At 36.2% G+C, this 24,100-nt stretch overlaps 1 protein-coding gene across 1 annotated transcript; it reads left to right on the forward strand.

Moving 5' to 3' along the window:
- The first annotated feature begins 733 nt into the window (after positions 1-733).
- LOC146745999 (kin of IRRE-like protein 1) lies at positions 734-2,909 on the forward strand. Its single transcript, XM_085498883.1, has 2 exons — positions 734-830; positions 2,545-2,909. The coding sequence occupies exons 1-2, from the start codon at positions 734-736 to the stop codon at positions 2,907-2,909; spliced, it is 462 nt and encodes a 153-aa protein (XP_085355009.1).
- The last annotated feature ends 21,191 nt before the right edge of the window (positions 2,910-24,100 follow it).

Below are 24,100 nucleotides of genomic sequence, written 5' to 3' on the forward strand. Positions count from 1 at the left end.
ATTGTCTTAGCTACATATTTAGTATACTGGCATTGTAAATCGACCTTACACCTTTGTTAGCAATGACCAGTTTTAGTGAAGGTGCAACGTCTGGAATTGAGGAGGTGATAGAGTTCCTCAAATATTGAAAAAAAATGGCCGCATCTCATAACAACACACTGAAACCCGATGTGAATCGTGGCCAGTAACATCATGGCTTGTTTCTCATTATTGCAAAAAATCACCAGCTGCATGCAGCAGGGTCGCTGCTTACCTAGTCGAGTACTCAAACACTTGGCCGTTATATAAGAAATACAGCATGGTACAAATTCAATGGACGCTCGCGTAGCAGTAAAACACACACTGCATGATTTGGTTAGCGTTTTTAATATTACTGTGGAGAAGTGTGGCCAGAAACATCGTGGTTTGACTTTCACTAGCACTATTATAGTCACATAAGTTGCAACACAGTCAACGATCGGCCAATCCCGCTGTCAGTCTGTCAATAAAAAATAAATGTAAACATCTGATGTCTCGTAAATTTTGAGAGACTTGATTGACGTTAAGAAAAATTATATCCCTTTGATAAAACTATTTTTAAATGAAAGAGATAAGCTGGATATTTGTTTACCAAAAGTATCTATAAAGATGTCAAATCGTTTGTGACAACGTGTTGAAGAAACACAGAATATTTTGTCTGCCAAGTTGGTGTACGACAAAAGAATATGGACGATGATTAGTAAAGCGAGTGACCATGTCAAGGGTTATGAACCCGGAAATACAAATTCACCGATACGTTCAGCGATCAACGATGTTTATATCCCATGTAGCATTCCTGATTGTCGTTTCAAGTAAGTTGCCGTAATCGTTACGTAATTTTGATCTTAGTGTATGCGATTTGTGTGTTTGCGATATACCCATATAAGGCCTGTTAGATATTTTACATCCTGCGTAAGGGATTGCAGCCAATACAATTAAACAAGTAGGAACACCAATTGTGTAGCTTAAGAATTGTCTCGATACGTACACATAATTGTGTATATATATTCTCATAATTACTGTTCAACAACCCTTCCTATAATAACTGATCCAATTGCTCTACGCTACCATTAATCTTCACTAGCCAAACTGGATTTGAAATATATTATTTTCTCTAAGATGCGTGATTTTGGAAACCGAATCTGTGTTCGAGCAAACTGACGTGTCCGATTATATGAATCGACGAGTAAGTTTGTAGCAAATATAGTACACATATAACGAAATGATGCATTATTAAAAAAAACACTCGCTTAGCTATAAGTAGAGTGAAAACAATAAGACGTTGTTGACCTTACTACCGGAAGGACAAACATTATGGAGACAACACTTTATATACTCCTGTGCATATGTAAATGTCCGTGATATCTGCGAGTATTGAATGTCATATAGTCATTTACCCACTTCCTGCGTTTGTTTACGTATTCAAAATTGTGCGTTTAGCTGCTTTAGTGTAATGTATGCATCCGTATTGACAATAATATTGACCCCACTATAGTGAATTGTCGGTGTTTGTATGTATATTGCAATAAATTACCACATAAATCACCATGTTTACATATGATACAGCACCGTGCAGAACGTTGTGTTGCAACCGCGGTAAAATAAAATTGACCCTGGAACTAGCATGCACTGATTATAGATTCATCGAACAGTGGCACAAATTTTCTGCCGTATTTCGGCGCAGTGAGATTTATTCGTTTTATTTCTTATTAACGGCGAAGTTGATAGATTGTTCTAATCATTTAAACAAAATATATAAACGGCAATTAGTGCCGTACGTACATTTGCGTTTTGATGATCGACAAAACCGCCAAAGAGAGCAATAATTTATCGACGTCGACGTCGTTTGTGTCATTTTGAAACAAATACTCGACCATCTCTTTTGAACCAAAACAACTCCACATTGTACTTCAGTTCACTCCATGTCTATATCAAAAACCATTAGTGTGTATTAACATGAGGCAACTTCTGCACATGAAAAACCGCAATGTATTTTAATACGTCTGACACAATTAAAAAGACACACTCGTTCAATCAGAGCGACGGTTATTTGGAAAGGTAAGATGCTGGTATAATATAATGCGATTTATTCCATTTCACGTGACCGACTCTCTTCCACGCACACCACAATCCTTCCAACCCAAAGATATATGTTATGAATCGCTCGCAATCGCCCACGTGTATATACCGTGAAACTGGTTCAAATCTCATAGTATACTCGCCTCTGGAGGACGGGGTTTATTCCTTAATTATATCATGCTGTCACTTCAATTCAGAGTGACGTGTGGTCATTTTATCATGACATAATTTAAAGTGTCAATGATATGACTTATTGATAATATAATATTACGTTACTACAGAGTAGCATTTGTATCATACTACCGTGCTGTAACTTGAGTGTACAATGTTTTTAGTATTTTTCGCCGTAACTCTATTTTAAGATGCATGTTGCCGTTACTTCACGCATTAATTTAAAACTACAATGGCATGTAATAAAATGGTAATAATGAAACCAAATCATTTTAGTATTAGCAGCAGCACAATCTCCTAATATCCTGATTGGTCCTGATGAAACATTGGCATATGTAGGAGAGACAGTGGTGATGAAATGTACAGTATCAAGTGGACAACCTACATGGTTTAGAGTGGTACCTGGTGGCACTGACATAGAGTTATCAGATGGAACATCAGCTGCGAATCCCTATCAGATAGTAGGAGACCAATCTAGTGGAGAATACTTTCTACAAATACCAAATGTTCAAGTCAGTGATTCACATTCATATCAGTGTGCGCTCTTCAATGCAAATCCTGCATATAAACAAGCATCTTTGACAGTTATAGGTAAGATTTTATTTAGAGGGAAAAGAAGATATTTACAGACAGACAGATAGTCGAGCACAACAGACAGTCCTAAAAATAATCAAAACTGATTAATTTTGGCATTATTAATATCCGTGAACAACAGACCTTGAACGACGTGATTATTATGAGCTCGAATTATGCCAGTTAATCGCACAGAAATTGTAGGACTTGACAATTATTTAAATTAAAATAAGAATGATGATTTCTTATTTGCCTGTTTTCGTTCGTTGTTGGTACGTCTGAGCCCGACTAAAACATTAATAATGCAACAACCACAAAATGACGTCACTCTTTGGATAATACTTAAATATTGTATAATGTATGTAAATAATGTCTGTTTTGATATAAATATTTGTTGGCAACATCAGGTTAAAACATTTCCATTTCCGGTCGGCCAATTACAATCTAATACAATAACGAAACTATTATTATTACTGAAATAACACGAGAAACTGTATAAGTGCTACACAAATATCAATAATATCGAGCACTGCTGAACGCTATCTTCACGAATGACATTTTATCTTATGCAACGTATCATCACGGGAATCGCGAAACTGATCCTTATAGCTCTGAGATCTAGATTATAGCATGGAAAATGAAATCGGCTAGCCACAGAATTCTGGGTACCTCGAATACTGCGCGCCGGTGGATTCGTCACTAACCACGTGATTTTCGAGCTTCCCTGGTTTTGCGTTGTACAGTACAAACAGCACATACTGCACGGTAATTTGCGCAAAATGGCAAAAGAAAATGCTATGAAGCGCCTGTTCAGTCACCATAGACGTTGAGTCAGTGTATAGTGTTTTCACCGAATACAATTATACATATGCTGTTTTCGACGTCTTTTCGGTGTTTGAACTTATGTTCTCCATTTTTACATGTCACTGGAACATATCAGCTCATCAAAATGTATTTAGTATTATTTGACCAATATATTTAACCTCAAAACATAAAAGTGATGTTTGGAATACTATTCGTACAGCCCTTGCCTATATAAACTGCTAGTTTTCCGGGAATTTATTTTTTGTGACGCAATGCGCGAAACACAGAAAAAAGCGTTTAAAATACGCGCTCGTTTTGTATTCAAAGTACTGAGATTTCTGGATTCGTTCTGTGTACCATTTTTATTATTACGTGGTGAGTATCGAATATCGCATATCATTACTGCAGCTAACGTAAACCAAATAGAACACAGTAAATATCACAGTTTTTTACAAGATAAAATAGAGTACCAATTAAATATTAACAATGTGATTTGATAGTACTTTTAGTTGAGATACTAAAGAACACTACCAAATATATGGATCGTAACATATAATAATTTAGATAAAGTACATATAGAGTAATAAAGCATTGGACTGCTTGGCTAAAATAAATCTCCATAACTTATACAGAAAGCGGAACTACTAGAAATAATTTGCAACCACACAATCTGCTGATTTATTCATTATGAACACAGATGGCGATATACCGTCATGGAGTATGATACATTTCAGGGTGCATAATTAGTCACACAGGGGTTTTAATGACAATGATATTTATAATAATCATACTAATTTGGGTTGGTCGATTACTACTCCACCGATGTTCTCCGTTGTCGGATTTGTCTGGTTGTATAACATGTTGATGACAGTACACGAGATTCTCAAAATCAGGATATTGATCTGATAAATATCGTAGAGCTGAAAATTAAGTCTGTCGATACACTGCTGCATCCAGAAACGTGACCAGAACAGTCGAGACGGTTAATCAACTGTTAAATATATATATGTTTGTTTTGCATTACGAAATATAAAAATTAATCACATATACATATAAATTCGTAGTTGAGTAAATTTCTTATTGAAATCAGGCAGTAGTAGTTAAACATCTTATAGTCTCACTTGAGATTACTGACACGTCAATGTGGTTTTATACTCTCACCCAATGAATCAAGACATATGATACACTTATACGTGAGCGACCTGGCACATACATTGGCCATAAGATTTGTGGGTTTTTTCAACGCTATGCATCGACGTTTGAAGCAATATGCAGAAGAATGGTGCGAGAAGAAATAATTTATTGGTTTGTAGAAGACATATATATTACAATGTGTATAAGTGACGTTCTGTACACGCAAATAGTTTAATAATTTTATAATAATCATTATTTTATTGACATCAATACTTACTTTGAAATTGCTCTTTGGAGGCGGTGAGTCCAAGTGCTTCCACTGTATTGACTGGGCTTTGATCTCTGGATCATAGTGATGAACCCTAGTTTCATCCTGTGTAATCAGTCTTTTGAAAAACTTTGACTTATCTTATTGGCACATCTCCGAATTCGTCCTCGAGCACTCGACGCGTCCTGGCTTTTGGAAAGCTGTGAGCAACCTGGGAATCCATTTGGCAGACACCTTACGCATATGCAAATGGTCATGAATGATAGTTTCAACGGACTCTGTACTAATCTTGATCTCTTGTGCTATTTGGCGAACAGTAATGTGACGACCTTCCAAAATGGCTGCCTCAACTTGACTGACGACAGAATGGCAGAAGAGGGACGACCAGGTCTGGGAGCTGTTTTCACAGACTACCGGCCATGTTTGAATTCTTGATGCCAGCGTTTTACAAGGTCATATGATGGGGCATCATCACCACAAGTTTCTTTCATTTCATCAAAAGTCTCCTTTGCTGTGCATACTTTCAAATACAAAAACCGGATCACTGCGCGACACTCAACTGGCTCCATTTCACACCTGATTCAGTTCAAACACCTGTAAATCAGACCACAATTTGTTCAGAACTGTTTTTTTGCAACTTAACCCGTAAAAATGTAAATTATTACACATGCAAAATGTCATCTAGATCTAGATTACTTAACGAACACCCTCGTATATATGAACCTAAGTATAATATACTTAATCAAAATAGTTAGGCTTTTACCGCAAGCTTGTTGAAATATACTAGACCTGCTGCTGAGTTTGTCAAGTGCCCCTCCCACCAACGTGTATTTTTATGGGTTGCATTTCAAAACCTGGAATTTGAGAACGAAATGTACAAAGCAAACGACACGGTGTGTCATCCCTTGAAATGTACTAGAATAATATCTCAAAATTACTAGATATTGTAATAGATTGCAATGCGATGAAACAGAACTGTACCCGTATTATATGATTTTTGAAAAAAAGACTCTGCGAAAATTTTAAATAATCTGCAACACAATATAAACATATATTTACTGGCGTATTTCACATTACGTTTGAGTATTTAGTTGCGTATATAAATACAAATTCTCTGGTAAAAATAGCATTCCCTTGTTTACTGTTTATAGTCTCTCGTAAATAAATTACTATTTCAGATACAGTACCATATTAAGAGAAAGCTGATAATTTTGTTGCCGAATTCCAGTATAGCATTTTTCAAAAAACGAAAAATCTGACTGAAGTTCACCATAAAAGAATTATGTTAGCCAATTACAAAAATGACAAGCTACACTAAAATAGGAAAATTAAAGATCATCACAAAATCACAGTTTTTTAAGAAGTCGAATATGTAAAGTGTATGCTGACAGACGACGACGCGTCCGGAACATACCAAACACATTATATTATAGTTCTAGTTTCTTAGTTAATTATCATATTAGTTGTCAATAGAACGTCAATTTCTCCAACATGCAGATCTAGACCATATTCATGTTGCAGGAATAAGTGAAGATATATACATATATCAGCTGCACGACGCGATGCATTGATTTGCATTGAACCGACACCAAAATCATTAAATTTTCATTTCGCAGCGAAATCTCGACAGAGGAGTGGCTTCTCGTAGAGTTATGCCACAATCTATATTTTAATTTTGATCAGTCATTTCACATCTTGTAATTTCACCTACGATAACAACTACTACAATTTATGCCTTTTAATATTATTGTCCGATGAACCGCAAATAGATGTCCCACACTTGATGTTAATCTACTTAAAGAAATAATACAACGTGTATTGAGTCATTTTTAAATTCAGTTTCAGCAGCGGTCACAGTTACTGTGCCTGGGTCACCTGTCACCTCATTTGAGACCACATCAACAGTATTGGAATGTACATATACTACAACTAGCATCAATCCACTGATTTCATGGTATAAAGGGAGTAGTACAAGTACAGGTTCTATTCTTATACACAAAAACAATGCCGGGGTTTTCCCTCAGCCTGGAATCACAAGACATAACATTCAAAACCAAGCTAGTCTACTTATAACGGATACACAGTTAATTGATGCTGACAAGTATTGGTGTCAAGTAGAAGGTTTAGGTGATCTTAGAGATGAAAAACCAGTCACACTCACAGTAATATGTGAGTATTCTATTTAGAAAAATACCTTTTACGTAATATTGTCTGAGCCAGATCAACCTGCTATTGTTTGCCTACCCGGTAAATATATTCCTATATATAGTAACGTATTGTTATTCATATCTCTTGTCAAATACATTCATTATATCATTAGTTGCATGTTCTTATCTGTAACACTGCTTGCGATATTACAGTCATGTATATTAATGAGTTGACAGAACCATATATGGGTATTAAATATATTGTTGCACATCTGTCATGTCCTTATCGGAAACAAAGTTGTATATATTGCAATTACGTATATAAATGAGGTCACCATTCCCCTTCACACACACTTGATATTCATATTAATAAGATCATATGGCCATGAGTAATTATCTGATATTTAATTAACATCTTTCATTAATTGGGTCACGTGTCTATATTAATATGTCTTGTCATATGCCTTCATTATGGCAGTGGTTGCATGTCCCTGCCTGCGCCAGTGCTTGCAATATTACATATATGCGTATCAATGAGGTCATCAGACTTGTATCTTCTCGTTTGTTAAATAATATGCACGAATAAGCAATGATAGGGTTGTACCAAGGAGCCACTGACTGTGGGTTAACTAAAATGACCACGATTTTAGTGTCAATGGAGGAATATTTTGAAACATGATAGAACTTTTGCAATTTAAAGTAATTACACAATATTAATGTATTTATGTTTTTGTATATCTACATAGCCGCAACACCACCATCTCAGCCTACAATAAGTATTACAGCTGGCAGTAATCCATCCAATGCAGGCAATATAATCAGATTAAAATGTACATGTCTACAATAGCCGTTGAGCAACAGGCCATTGGTCTATTTTTTTCTGTGTGATGAAATGATTTTAGTAGCCTTAATAGAAGTGACGAGGTGATGATTAACAAGTAGAATTTGTAAACATATCTCTTTAGGACATTATACATGGCGCCCAAAAATGACATGATATGATTCAGCATATTCACAATATTTTGTTATTTTACAGATCTACCCTAGGTCATTGGCACTACAAATTACCATGGTACAATTGGAGAGCCAATATAAATGTTGTTATCAGTTGATGCACACCCACCAATTGTGACATTTGGTAATTGGAAGAATTACTTATCAATTCAAAGTTATCAAACAAAGACGACTCCCAGTCTACGAGTACAGTTTTCATCAGTGCAATCACTGAACAACATTTTGGACTGTATAATATTTCAGCACGTAATGAGGTTGGGGGAATTGTACTCCAGATAGGATTATATCAAACAGGTAGAATTAATGTTCACTGTGTTGTGAAGAATGAATACAAACCGTGAAAGTATTTTGCATTAATATGTATTATATACAGTAGTCAATTACCACATTTTGGTAACAAATTTATCATTCCATTTGACGTGTTAATATATCATTCGTCATTTGATATATCGTTATCTCATATTTATGTATGAATGTAATACAATGGAAATCTACTAATTATTAATGACACTTCACACTCTGTAAAAATCGCCGAACATTAAAATGTACCATGACTCCCGAAAATGTCATATGAACTGTGAAGTTACAATAATTGTGATTAATAATATTAGTTGCTTTGATAGGCATACTAGAAACACGTATAGATTTAAGAGATCGTTTTTATGATCAATTAACAATTCATCTATCAGCTAATGGAAGGGAAGAAGAAAACGACATCATATATTATCTGCAATATCGATCCTCATTGAGTACGGAATTCCTTTCTTGGCCGGCTGACGGAATGGGATCACTAAACTATACTATATCGATTATGGAATTACAACCATCTACTGCATATGAATTGAGAGTGAAAGCAAACAATACATTTGGAATGAGCAACGTTTCTACTATACACGTGTTCAATACTCTACGTAAGTGAAACTGGAGAATTTCAGCGCAGCACCTTGTTTCTGATTGAAATATTATAACAATTTAACAATGAATAATTATTTATATTTGTAGACAATATAATAAATAACTACGAACTTAAACATTCACTCTTTATATTTCAGTTATACCATCAGTTAGTTTAAACGACGAGACAAGTACATTGACATGGACTCGGCATGAAGATATGAAGTATGGATGTGTAAAAATAGAAAAACGGCATTTACAATTGGGGTGTAATAGAAAACTGCTTACATAGAAATGTGATAGAGTGTCATGTAAAAGACATTCATGCTGAATATAGAGTAACATATTGTACAACTGACGGTAACTGCGAACGTCGTCATTTCCTGGCCATGGAAAATCACATAGAAGGTATTACGCTTCAACGAGTTTACCATGTCGTGGTAGCTATAAATAAATGACGCCGTCATTCGATACAAAGTAGTGTGCGTCACAACGTGTTTATTTCAACACCATTATGTGTTCTCATTAAAATTTGTAATTTATTTAGAGTATGCAGTCGATAAATCGCCATATATCTTCTGTTATCATATTCTGAAAATCTATTTTGGTTAATTTACAGTTAATCAGTGCAGCACATACATTACTGGAATTATTGCTGGCGTATCAGTATATCTCCTTATTGGGTCAATAACTAATTTTGTTATCGGATTTATTGTTAATAAACACCATGTAAATCAACAACAAGAAGAGGTAAATTAGTACTATTTCACTCTTCCGAATAACATGATGTTATTACGAGGATACCAAAAGTACAGCGAAAGTACGGCCGTGTACTGTCTTAGTGCAAACTTTCTATATTTGTAATTCGTATATGGTAGGATGAAAACAACCCGTAAAATACCGCAAAATTACGGCACGCTGTAACTTATGGCGTTACGGTGACAGATGTATAATAAATGTTATTATTGTATTGTTAAGGTTTTAATTATTGCATGAGTAGAATTAATGAATATTTAAAATTTCTTTCACATGAGAAGACAAGTGCCGATAAGGAATACACGACCCTTTCTGGAGCAACTCGTGAAATGGGACATACCTATGAGATACCGATGTCAATGGTCTCCAAGGTGATTACTATAATATTTGTTATATTTAGTTGTTCGTAAATAATATATTTAATTAATTTTCGAAATATGCTAATTCATTATTGATTACACACCATAGAGTGACACTGAAGACCATATCTATATATCACTTTCGTCAAAGACAAGGGAAGCGGAATCGGCATACAAGTTACCGTTACCTGAACCAGGTACAGGTGAATATGGCTGAAACGTTAGAAACATGACAATAAATGATTCACACAAATATTTAATAAAATGTATTTTTTAAAAGTGTTTCAATGTATAACTTGTTTGAACACAAATTGATCTATATATATATAGATTTTGTCATTAAATTTATTTCAATGTTGAGTATAGGATTTATGAAATGTAACATGGTTTCAGGAGATTATTGATTTCTTTTCTGTTTTGTTTTGCAGAATGGAAATCTGGGCTAACTGGAAATTATTCAGTGTTGGATATGACAATTTGGATCGCGGACAAGAATCTTTCTATGGAATTTATTTTCCCTGATTTTGTTTACAACTTGCATATAGAATATAGGAAAACAAACAATTGCAGGATTTTATTTTTACTGGACTGTCGCTTCAGCAAAAATAAATTCCGAGCACAAATACAGTACATAAAGTACAGCCGTGTATGTGTAGCACTGAATTCAATGATTATTTAATAATTGCATGAGCACCATCTTCTGAATTAATGATGATTGTATGTGAATATATTAAAATACATAGAATATAACAACTAACCAGTTTAATAATTATTGTTTACCAATTATTTCAATCGAACTGAACTGTATAATTTGCTACTATGTTGATGGAATAATACATACAACTATAATAATACATAAATGAAATCAGGTACCAGTAAAATTATTTTGAAATGTTTTGATTATCAGCACAATTTATCATACATAATTTTCAAAGCTAAGAACCTTTAGCATTGTGCAACCATTATAAATGACATAATTATTGTCTTTAGTTTTACAAATTGTATTAAAATGATTTTTATATTAAATTGAAGTTGATATGCCCACACATTAAAAGAAGAAAAACAATGAAATAGTAATGTATGCTATTCAGATTTGCTACAAAGAAATCCATTCTGAGGCTCTTAATATCGTTCCAATAAATATTTGTTAAAATTTGTCCATTAAAATATAATAATAATGCTTTATTAAAACAAACCATTTCTCTTATCCACCAAAAACAATGTTTTCTAACAACAAACAATTTGCGTTTTTGAACATTGAATCTCATCGCCCTTGCGATTACGAGCGAAAAATTGTCGAGGCCAAACTCGGTAGATTTTCGTCAAATCTCTATGATTTTGTATTAGTGAAAAAACCCAAATTCGCGATCTAAATAACTTCAGTATACCGGTAAATGTGCAATATTAGAAATCAGGTCACAGTTAGCCAGAATGTATTTAGTTTCTGCAAGTTATTGGGGATTCACAATATGCTCAAACTACAGGGAGACAGATGTTAATAAAAATCAGGTGAAAATCACTGAAGTGAATTAACACAGACATAGTTATACTGGGTAAATAATGAAATGATAGTCAAGGTATAATTTGTACAATTAGGAGCATTGACAATGCACACTGATATATATTATTTAGGAAGATCATTGATAGGCGGGGCATTCCATTCTCTTATTGGGTGGCGAAGTTCATTGACAGTCCATTACACAGAAAGGGGGTAGATGAACAATTAGCCAGCACTAGCTCTCTCTAGTAAAATGTGGTAATCCACCATTCAGAAATTGATTGCATTCGCTTGATTTCCAATCATAAGTTAAACGATTGATAACTCAAATTTAATAACCCAGTTTAAGATACAAGTATGCGATCGCATTTCCGGATGTGGCATGCATAGGACTAAACTCATAAAACACGAACACAAACAGAAACAACTCACGAGATGGACATAGGAGGCGCTATGCTGATCACCTATATGACATTATAAGTTATCCACTAATGCTGCCAGACTATTTAAAGCTTACAAACATATAAGTCAGACATTAATCATGTGTGATGGTGTGGTATAGACCATATGCGGCCATCCTTTGATAAACGATATTAAACAATATAACGTAACGAATCAGAACTTGCACAGGTTGCATATCAAATGAAAGCAATGTATTAGACCAGGAACAAATTGTTATCATCTGAACCCAAACATTTAGCATATTATTAATGGCTGTACACAAAAACTAAATCAGGCACTCACCAATACGCAGGAAGATAATTTATTACAGCGTAGCCATTTTGTATTGCATCTATTTGAACAAACCATTATAATCAGGTACAATCACTTGAATGCTTTTTCACACGAGTTCTTTTTTTATAAGCATAACACAGACGTTATTTTGGAGTAATCACTAAAATTCAGAATGACACCAAAAATTACAAATCGAACATTTTACAGAATACACGTCTCCCAATAATAGTCTAACCATATTTGAAAGCATAAACCTCTGCTATGGAAAAATGGTTTTGACAGCAGCTATTCTGAGCTAATTTAAGTGTTATAAAAAGAATAATACAATTATCTTATAAGTGACATAATTACAACAAGATAAACCAAACTATACAACAAAGTCAAACATGATTATAAAACTCTCATTTGTGGGGCACGTACAATTGATCCTGTAAAAGGTCATGAACCGGGAAACATTACCTAAAAATGCATCCACTGTCACATAACGTGTCTTGGTTCAGTGTTGTCGTGAGTATTTCATTTTTTTCCACAGGTAAGTGGTAATATTACAATTTGTTATCTAATATAAAACTATTAGTAAACACCAAAGACATGATTATATATCCCTTGATATATTTTCCAAGTTAATCGACTGACTTTGTTTAGTAGGTGGAAGTGCAATACAGCTTTACAGTTCTGTAATCGCGCCCTTTCCTCCGTGTATACGGCCCAATCGAATACTTAGGGACATCGGTAGTACTACGTTGATAAATATATTAGTTGCAGCCATTAATGTCATGTTCAAATCACATAAATATAGGATGAAACTGTCACGCTATGTCAAATTTACATTGCAGTACACTTTTCTTGGTTTGGTTGCCGAATGAAACTTAATGTTTTAATGTATAAGGTTAAGCAGTATTCATGACGTAGATATCAAACACATATATCAGCGTGGTTCACATATTTATAATATTTCGCGTGATCCCTGGTACGCCTCTTTGTGCATACAGTGGCTTGTTTGATCGTGGTGATCAAAAGTCGCTGTCTTATTGCCCAGTTTCAAGTTCTTACAGAACTTAATTTGTTGTGCTGCCGTGTTTCTGCACATAACACAACGACATTACCTTCTATGGTTACACGCCGAAGAGGCAGGACACTCCAGAGGCAGGACACTCCAGTTCGAAGATATTACAGCGGACGTCTCCAAAATCGCGCAACGGATCACTCCACGATCCAATCGCACTATATTGCAAGATATGGGAGTTAGATTGGCCTGTTATGGCTAGACAAATTTTGCCTCAATTATATAAACTCAATTTCACGAATGTCAAACATTAAATCTTGTTTATGTTGCATGTCGTGATGGTGGTGTTTTGTTTGTCTTAGTGCGATAAATAGGCAATGTTGTTTTGGGGGATAGTGTTAAATTTAGAGCGACAAAATGTTCCTTCTAGTAAGTACTGGAGAAACTAACTGTGATAGAACCCGATGTGACAAAATGATGTGGATGTCCGATTTTGTAGGTAGCATAGTCAGCCTATGAATTATATTGCATCATGAGATTTTGTGATCTATTCTGGAGGACGTCGTTTCGCTGTTGCTGGCAGACTGTTAATTATACCAATGTTAACGGGTCCAATGCACAATGCACTGTGGTATTGCCATTCAAATTAATTTATTGTGATTTACTGAATGTGCATGGTAAAGATAACTCTATTGGCCAATTCCGGCCTACTGCAGTTAACAAGTAGAGAACTCGGCCCAACTAGCACCCTGTGACACTCAACACTGCTACACAATGAGAATGTTAATATTGTTAGAAAATAATAGTAACTGCAGAGATTGCAGTGGGTAATTCTGTTTTCTATGCCATATGTACTAAGTGACACTCAAGCGACAACGAGTAATAGCGACAATAACAGTATTCGTCGAAAGATGGCAGAAATACAACTTTCTAGGATTTAGCCGTTTGAAGTCGTGGATTAAATACGGCGACTGTAAAATAAATCTGGCCCCGCATAACACGTGTTCCGCTTTTGGTGAAGAACTAGCTCCAACTTCGTCCATATTTTTCCATGTGAACAGTCGCAACCGAAAAGGTTGATTTCGAATGTTGAGCTCGATATACCCGATATTGTACATGTGTCACCAGCAGTCCGGAGAAGCATTATTGAGATAAATAATATATTAACCTTGCTTCGCTACTTATCCCTGGAGTCCGAATCGCGTTCGATTGTCGATGCATCGGTAATGAAATCCCTATTAAAGTAAACAACGATGTACGTTTGAATAAAAAGCTAACTCTCAAAGAATTTCTAGTAGCTTTCGTAGATATGATTGGCAAAGACGATTTTTTATCATGCATTACTATTGATGATGCCATCCAAACGATTAAGAGTGTAGGTCCATCATCATTTATGTGTAAATACGATATTACTGATGCCCTCAAACAAATCCTACTCCATCCTGCAATGTGGAATTAATAGAATTACATAGAATTAAGTGGCAAAACAAGTACTATTTTTTCACAAGAAATGTCTTCGGATCCAGTTTTGGTTTGCACTTCAAGTTTCTTGATGACTTTGTAACCACTTATTGGGAAACAGGCTATTATGACGATGTTTTTCCAGTTTTGTAACATACCACTGTCACCACCATTATTGGGCCACCACAAGAACTTGAATATATTGGTATTGTGTTTAGTACCAAGTTATTGTTAGTTTGTTTACCAGCCGACAAGAAAGCCTGAATTTCACGCATGTTGCAGTTAGCGACTACAGTATCTAAACTCCACCATCACATAAATCTCATTCTTGACTGGGGGTCAAAATGTGGATTAAATTCTTCAACACAAGGAATGGGGTGCACATTTTTTGCTTATTGTGCATTTGTTAATGCTTTAGACATTGCAATTTTCACTGACGCCTCATTGACATTGGGTTTTGTGGGTTATTTTCAAGGTGCTGGGATTAGTGACAAATGGACAAATGAAACAAAGTAGGATTACTAAGTACGTGTTCCCTTGGCACTCAGGCTAATTTAATCAATTGAAACAAATACGTCAACTTTCCTATAAATCGCGATATTTAGTGACGAAATGCTTTAATGAAGTAAATGTACAAGATGTTCGCCCAAAGCGTCGGTATCATCCTGAGAAATGTTAAATTATAGACAACTATGCCGTCAAACCAAAAAATTGTCGACTTAAACATCTTTTACGTCACAGAAACGCTTATTCGAAGACCAGATTTATAGGAATTTAAGTGGCATATATACTGTTTGTTTATAAAATTATGAAAGAATCCATTTATTATACACAGTATTTTTAATAAAATTTGGTACATCCCATAATATGATCACGAACGACGAATTATTATAAGAAAACAAAACCATGGAGGTGAACAAAGCGTCTATGATTGTAACAAATTTCTAACCAACATATAGAAAATGTGAAGCGTTCCTAAGGCCAAGGCAAACAACCCTCAGGCTTAATGTTTAAAACAACCAATAGAAGGGTGACATTTTGGTTCGTTCACGAGACTAGCCTATTACGCTACCAGTAATTTGTCAATGACCTAGACGACATATTTCGTAGACAATAACATGTTTTACACACCTTGTCAATACTTTCACATAAATGTACAATGGGAAAAGTAATAACTCAATTCTTTAAATGTTACAAAGAATATTAAACAACCGCTAGGAAAGTCCGTAAACTCATGTCGGGTGTAGTGTGTGCGAAAATTACCAGTTCGTTTGTGCGATTGGCGTCAAATCGTTCGAAGTTGAAAATACAGTAGACGACGTCAGTTTGTTTAAAGTCTACGACACAGACAGGTACAGTGATTACTTTGTTTGATACAGTGATAGTTAAAGTCATTGTTGATTCGTCAAAATTGGTCAAATTCGACGGCCCAGCTCAGGAAGCTCATAAAAACCGGTTTTATTTTCCGATTTTTCCACCGGCCGCAAATATGAATGGAATAAAATACAAGAACTAATTAACATATTGAAAGTAAAATTAATAATAAAAATTAGAATGAATAAAAAAATGACACAGTTAATCACGTCTAATGAACAACACGACTCTGGTTATAAAAATATGGAAAAAAATGCATGATAAAGTGAGAGTCCGGTTCACAAATCATTCATATCTTGAATCCCAAGGCGAGCAATGGTGGCTGCAGTTCTTGTGGTTCGTTTGGTGTTAACGCGTTTTGTCATGTGGGTCGTTTGCACATAGTTCTAGCCCATTTAATTTCATAATTTGTCACTATAACTAGAACTTATTCTAATTCCGACTGAAATGACTATGCCGTCATTGCCAAAATTCATTTTTTCAACGACATCCAGTTAAGGTAGTGATGCAGTTTACCTAATTTTAATTAATTAATTAGGAAACCAAGATGACCTTTCTTGTCCACAAAACTATATATTTTGCACCTGTTAGCTATATTTTAAAATCGTCTTTTGAGTTTGAGATTTTAACAGTATAGCCAAGACTGTTTGAACAATAAAAAGTAAAAACAAAGTCTCTCCCAAGTGCCCATGAACCTGCATCTCTACCTTAATTCTACGCTCAGTGTCACTTTGCATGATCAATGCGTCGTCTTTTCTATTGCGTTGTTCGCTCGTGTCTCGATACAACTCGTCTCTTTGTCACAATGTTTGCAATAATTCTATATCCCAATGTTGTCGCAGGTTAATTTCTTCTATACACGTATTAGCAGTGATGTGTTGAACAGAATCGGTCACTAAAAAAAAATCCCAGAAGTGATCGTCGCCTATTAAAATCGCGAAGGTGTCGACGTTTGTGAGATCTTTACTGATCTGTATGAACGAGTGAGTAGCACATTCATCGATAATTATAATGGCCGAGGTAATCACGGAACCGACAGAAACATAAGCGATTTTTTAGAGGATTGGGCCGCCTTTCATAGTCGAACATGGCAACTAAGTTTGGATTTTTAATCACGGCCTCAGAGGTTAGCGAATATAATTAAAACAAAGATTTTGGCGTAGAATAATCTCATTGCGCTTCACACAATCAGTTGTTCCTTTACAATAGTAAATATCAACATTTAACTCAATGTAGCGATCATAACACTGTCATAACTTACAGTTTTGTAACAGTTTTTCGTGTGGTCTACATGCGTAATTGGGTCGATTAATCATGAAAAATAAACAATTTTTAATATATGTAGCGGCTATGTGTAACCAAAAATGAAAATGTTTAGACATAAATTATAATATTTTTCAATAAATAACTTGGGAAGGTGAACATTTGTCTGCACACGCAAAATAGTAATTTAGATCGAGGAAACTAGGACGTGGAGAACATGCCGAAAGGGGATACATGAGAGATAGTACTATAACACGTACATCATGATGCGTTTTGCGTAGTGAGACGATTCCAAATATTTTTTTTAAATGAATGGACACTCGGTGTTATGATACTATAATGTCAATTATGCTTGATATCAATTATTAGGTGTTGCCATCAAGATTACAGGGCCTTCCGATATCGATATCTTAGAGGGACATGACGCTATATTGGAATGTGTTATCACTCGATTCTCATTTTATAGTGCAGTATATTGGTCAATAGTTGGTAGTCCTAATCTGAGGATATTTAAGATACATTTTGTTAGGATAGTGACAAATGCTGCTGATTATGATGCAAGTAAACATTATGATTGGAGTATAGACCAGTCACGTACTAATCACTATGACCTGATAATACCAGATGTCAATATGGATGATGAAGGTGTATATGATTGTGGTTTAACTACAGACACGCCAGGAACAATAACAAGCCATTATGGAACATTGTCAGTTACAGGTGAGAATTATATCAAATATTTCATATATTCAATATACATTCACTCAAATGAAAAATACAAATCAATATGTGTATTTATTACAGTGCCAGTGACATCAGTGAGTATTGATGGATATTCTGCTGGGACCACAGTTTATATCATACATGGATCTGAGTCCACATTCACATGTAAAGTTATAGGCACTAAACCATCAGCTGATATAGACTGGTTTATAGGAACACAATTATATCAGGGCACACTAAGTGTAGAGAATGACGGTAAACTACGTGATACAACAAGTGTGTTTACATTTACACCAAACTTGGACAGTGATGATAATAAACAACTGCAGTGTAAAGCTAGTAATACCGATAAAAGGTCACCAGTGATGACACATATCAAGTTATATGTAAAAGGTAGGTCATTATTATGAACAATTTATTTTATCTTACTGTTCATTTGTGTGTGACTGTATGTCAAGTAGATGGACATGCTTTAAATGATTGTATGTTGTAGATACTGACTCGTGGAGTAATATTCTTTTGATGATGACAGGGTACATAAACGACTTACACAACAGCTTATTCAGTTGGGAAGAGTATCAATGACATCGTCAATTAAGTTGCACTATGAACGGCTACTTTTTACATTTGGTCATATTTGATTAGTTATATAATTGAGATGTATGATTAGGTGAGAGGCCGAAGGTCATCGTCTGTAATTTGTCTTAAGGAGAGACATGTGATTGGGTACAAGGTTAAAGGCCCAATTCACTTGCCCCGGACAAGTCTGAATTGGAGGTGTGGCTATGATAATGAGTGTTGTTAATCACTTGTATAGCCTATGTTTAAAGAAACCCATGGTTTATTTACAAGCCGATAACACTGATCTCCGTAAACATCGATTCGTGTAACGTTCCAGTCAAGCTTGCCTATGTCATCATCGTGGATTACTTGCTGTCGCGTGCCGCGTGTTGTGTCACAGTGTTGATTGTTCATGGTCGTGTGCCGTGTCCATTGTTTATCCGCTTTTACGTGTATGCGTGTATCGGACGTTCGTCAGTCGTTCCGCGTTGATGTGTACTGCTTCGTGTATCGTGAGACAAGATCGCTTATTATAATAAAATACATACATCGCAAAGAACTCTAGATAAGTGTATCACTTTATTGTTAAGTCTTTTAAAGCTTAAACCATTGTAATGATTCATTAACCCACCAAGATTGTAAACCATTGCTTGGTGACATAAATTACATGCTGTATTTTTCATGTTCTTGTTGATGATTCTTAGAGATAAATATAGTCTGTGCAGCTTGCCTTGAACTCAGTCGCAATTGTCATTTCATTTCGTTTTGTTCATAAAGTGGCGACCACCATGGCCGCTTTTCCGCCATTTTGTGACAGCCTCTATAGAGCATGAACCTGAGCTACATAGGCATCCCGTAACGACAAAACTAATAAGGCAGTTAATAACGGACGTGTTACGAAGTGATGTGGCATTGATTCATGCTTATATCAACAATAGCCTTCGTCTGAACTGCGAATTTAACGTATCATATCATTTGCCATCCTCGTATCGTTTAACTACGATGTCACGGCGATGACCACAATGTACGTACGCTTATAGTTATGTCACGCTGCGGTCAACGATTAAAAAAATATATTCGCTGCACGGCGCTCACACTTTCACTCTCATAAATGCTGCTACTGATATGTGATAATAGCAAAGATAATGAATTTGAGACGATGCATCATTCTGTAAAATTCCCTCTCTATTGTAAAACATGGCGACACATCGAAAAGTCAAGTTGAGTTCATCGTCCGGTACGTTTGTTCACGTCTGCGACTGAACAATCACCTGATGCGTTGGTGAGTTCCCAAGCCCAGTTGATACATTGCATAGTTTTATTTATCTATGGATTATTCTGAAACATTTGAGACTATGCGAAAATATTGAGGGGTAAAATGGAAAGAGACATCTATAGCGACAAGGACATGTGAACCTCAGTAAATATAAACCTATCAGTAGTGTACAGTTGTTCGGCACTACAATAGACAAACACATCAGACCAAATCTCCAATATTTTCGTTATTCCGACGTTTTTCCAAACTCACCTGTACGACATGGTGTCGGGGTTTCGGAATTATTTGTTCTGTTTTACTATAAATAAGGAAATGTTTCTCGAAACTTGTGACATTATTGTGAAATGGTGCTGTTACTAATTTATGTGAAAGACTACTAGTTAAAACTAGTAACAGCATTGTTATTTTTTCTCCAACACCAGACAGAAAATTGTACCTGTGGTATCACACGTACAATGCTACATAATAGATGCCTTTATGCTTACAATGGAAGGTGTGAATATTTCAACGAGTGTCATAATTTCTTTTTGATTCGTTACATGTTTCAATCAAGATGCATAAAATAACCATTAGCGTTACCAAAGCACAAGAAATTGCTATCCACACCCTGTTTATCCACTGTGATATGGAGTTGATGGGAGATGGGAATCAATACGAAATACCACCTGACGAATTCAACACAAATGCGAGGTTAGATGACAGCGGATTTGTTCCCGACTCTGGCTCTGACCTGACATGGCACTAGAAAGGGACTTCCGAGAAAACGAATGTAATTACTAGTTTTAGCAGCTTTGCATTACCACGAATAAGCAAAATTGGTTGGTAGTGGACAAGGTTCGTGTGATAATAAAGCTGTCATAAGACACCGGATGTACAAGAAATATTGGACCATGTTAGGACGTAGAAATGTTTGGAACGACGATCGATACATTGAACGTAGTGTCAGTTGATGATTACTGATGATGTTGTTGTCAGGGAAATCATTCCAGTCTGTGTTGTGCAACAAGTTTGTTTGATGTACCCTAATATGCCAGGAGTGTCATATATGGGACAGTGATGTCATTGAAATAAGTGTATACTAGTTACACACAAAACAAACAGCCCTTTTCAGAGCCACCCACATCCTCCAAAAAAAGAAAAGCCATAAATACCAAATGTGTTTGGATGTCGGGTCAGGGCGGCCTTCATTCGCCTAGGAAGACGATGGATTGCGCCATGATGTGGTTGAATTTGAGCAGCATCTGCGGTGGATGTAGAGTCCAATTCTTGGGTGACAGTCCAAGCTGCAGTCCCTGCGGATGTCTCTGTCTTTCGTGTCTGTTATCCTCCGCACCCTGGATGCGATCATCGGCTGTTATCTCCCATGACTGTGTGTCTATGTGAGTAGCTTTGAATTTCCTTTTCAGACGTCAGAAAACCTCAGGTGTGGCCGACCAACTGGGCTTGTTCATTCCTCTAGTTAACCATACAGAAAGTCCTTTGAAGGCGTTCCTTGTCCATACGACTAACATGACCCATCCAGCGCAGTTGTCTTTGACTCAGCATGGCGAAGATTAATGTTGTCTTGGCTTTGCTGAGAACTTCATGGTTGGTGATCTTGTCTTCCCAGGTGACCCATAATAGTCGACGTAAGAACCTCATGTAGTGGACATTTAGTTTAGCCTCCTGTCTTATGTAAGTTGCTCATTTTTCACTTCTGTATAGAAGAGTGCTGAGAACACATGCGTGGTAAATTTTCAACTTTGTGCTAAGAGTCTGGTTTTAGTTCTCCCAGACTCTCTTTGTCAGCTTGGACATTACTCCTGTGGCTTCCAATGCGAGCATTTAACTGCATCAAGGAACATGTTCTGGGAGATGTTTGAGCCCAAGTATCTGAAGTTGTCGACCACAACCAACTGCGAGACATCGATTGTGATCGAGGGTGGTATTTGAGGGTCATGTGCCATTACCTTCGTCTTCTTAATGCTGATTGTGAAAGCGAACTCTTTGCAGGTTTTAGAGAAACGGTGCATAAGTCATTGAAGACCGCCATGTGTGTGACTCGCTAGAGCAGCATCTTCAGTAAAAAACATTTCTCTGAGAAGAACACGTGTGATCTTGGACTTAGCCCTGAGCGGAGCCAAGTTGAAGAGTGAGCCATCGTGCCTGATGTGGATGTAGACACCGTCAGGTGAAGAGAAGGCATAGTACAGAAGGAGAGAAAAAAAAAATGCAGAAGAGTTTGGGGGCGAGCATGCATCCTTGCTTAACGCCCCTGTGAATGTTGAATGGTTCAGATGAATCCCCGTCGAAGCTGAGGCCTTGGTAAGGTCAATGAAGGCCAAGTATAGAGGTTGTCACTTTTCCCTGCACTTTTCCTGGAGTTGTCGCACAGATAAGATCATGTCTATGGTGGAGTGACCTTATATAAAACCACATTGTGATTCTGGGTAAACTCATTCTGTGAGGGCCTGCAGTCTTGTAAGGATAACACGCGCGAACACCTTGCCTACGATGCTGAGGATAGATATCCCGCGGTAGTTGTAAATACCAAACGTAAATACCAAATGTGTTCTGATGTAGCTTAGTATAAACAGCTATTTTTAAAGGTCGTTTGAAGCTTCTGTTTCTCTGTCGCTAAAAGCACTGAGTAAAAAGCCTGTTGATCACAAATCACAATTGTCGAGTAGATTGCCGAAAATAAAAATAAATTAAAGCATTGAAGGGTATGGTAATGTGAACACGAATGTTATAATGTGTATCATTTTGTCACAAGGAGTTATTAAATAGTTTATTTGATCAATGTCTGAAATATGGTAACGTGCAAAAACAGCGGAAGTTCGTTTTGGGTGAGGTTTTATGTTGTTGCATGTAGATAGCGGCTCTGCAGTTAAAGATGTATTCAAGGTTGTGACATCAGCGTTGATTCCTTATGGGTATAGCTTACTGATATGGCTGATGTACATCCATTATTTGTTCTAATAAAGACTGCAGACCGTGCGATTTCCATGAAAGAGCTCCTTGACAACTACCTTTATCATGTCAGTTTCTCCGTCAAGTTTTTTTTTTAAATCTTGCATAATGCAGGTAAATACTCGGCTATCCAACTTTTCCAGAAATGTGCGAACGAGAGAGAAGTTTGGAGCGACAAGCGATGTTAGCTCGATTGGTGGTATGACATGTTTTACAAGTGCGGACATGATCAAAAGTTTGTTTGACATGTTTCCCTAAAGTATCTGCCACGCAATAGACCATACGTACGAGCATGTCCCATGTGATTGGTTGCAAGTTTCGAGATATCTATGTGACTGAGTACTTCTAATTGCATTTTTTAATTACATTTTGGAACTATGAGTTTTTTCTTATCATCTTGGACACTCTATAGGGTTAACCAATCTGTAAAGAATACCAACAATGATTACATATAAATCAGTTTTGTACAATATTTGTCTAGCTTGCTCAGTATTTTTAGGCACAGTCCTATTTTTCATAGAAATCAAACAGCGGCTATAGTTCAGGGTTATATCTTTACTTTGCTGCAATGGATTGAGGCAGTCCGGTTGGTTTATATACATGCCCTTTTGTATATATGAGTTGGAAATTATACTGTTGCAGGGCCAAAATCCAGTGATATAACGTAGCCTTTAAATATTCTTTAAAACAGGGAAACGAATTACCGTGATCAGTGTAGGTTCTAAATATGCGACCATTGATATAACAGTCAGATGGTTTAATAGCAGGGAACAAATCATGCAGCACACATATCACAATTTCATTCTAGGACTAAGTTTGTGTCCACTACACACAATAATTCCGTGGGTGTTATTTTGTCATTTGGCTTGATGATGATCATTACCAGCGAGGCTCCTCAGTATCTTGTATCTGCTCATCCAGTGCGGCTCATTGCTGTAGTATCAGTTTGCATGGTGTTCGGTTGACAGAAAGTGTTCTACTTTCAGATGAATTATACAAGAAAACAAATCACAATAGCCTGTGTGGCCATTAGA

The sequence above is a fragment of the Saccoglossus kowalevskii genome, chromosome 5 (genome assembly GCF_978046115.1).
Source record: "Saccoglossus kowalevskii chromosome 5, keSacKowa6.1, whole genome shotgun sequence".
NCBI lineage: Eukaryota > Metazoa > Hemichordata > Enteropneusta > Harrimaniidae > Saccoglossus > Saccoglossus kowalevskii.

Coding starts and splice junctions, on each gene's coding strand:
- LOC146745999 (XM_085498883.1), top strand. CDS start 734: ATGTCAAGGGTTATGAACCCGGAAATACAAATTCACCGATACGTTCAG. Junction 831..2,544: donor ATTCCTGATTGTCGTTTCAA/GTAAGTTGCCGT, acceptor AAATCATTTTAG/TATTAGCAGCAGCACAATCT.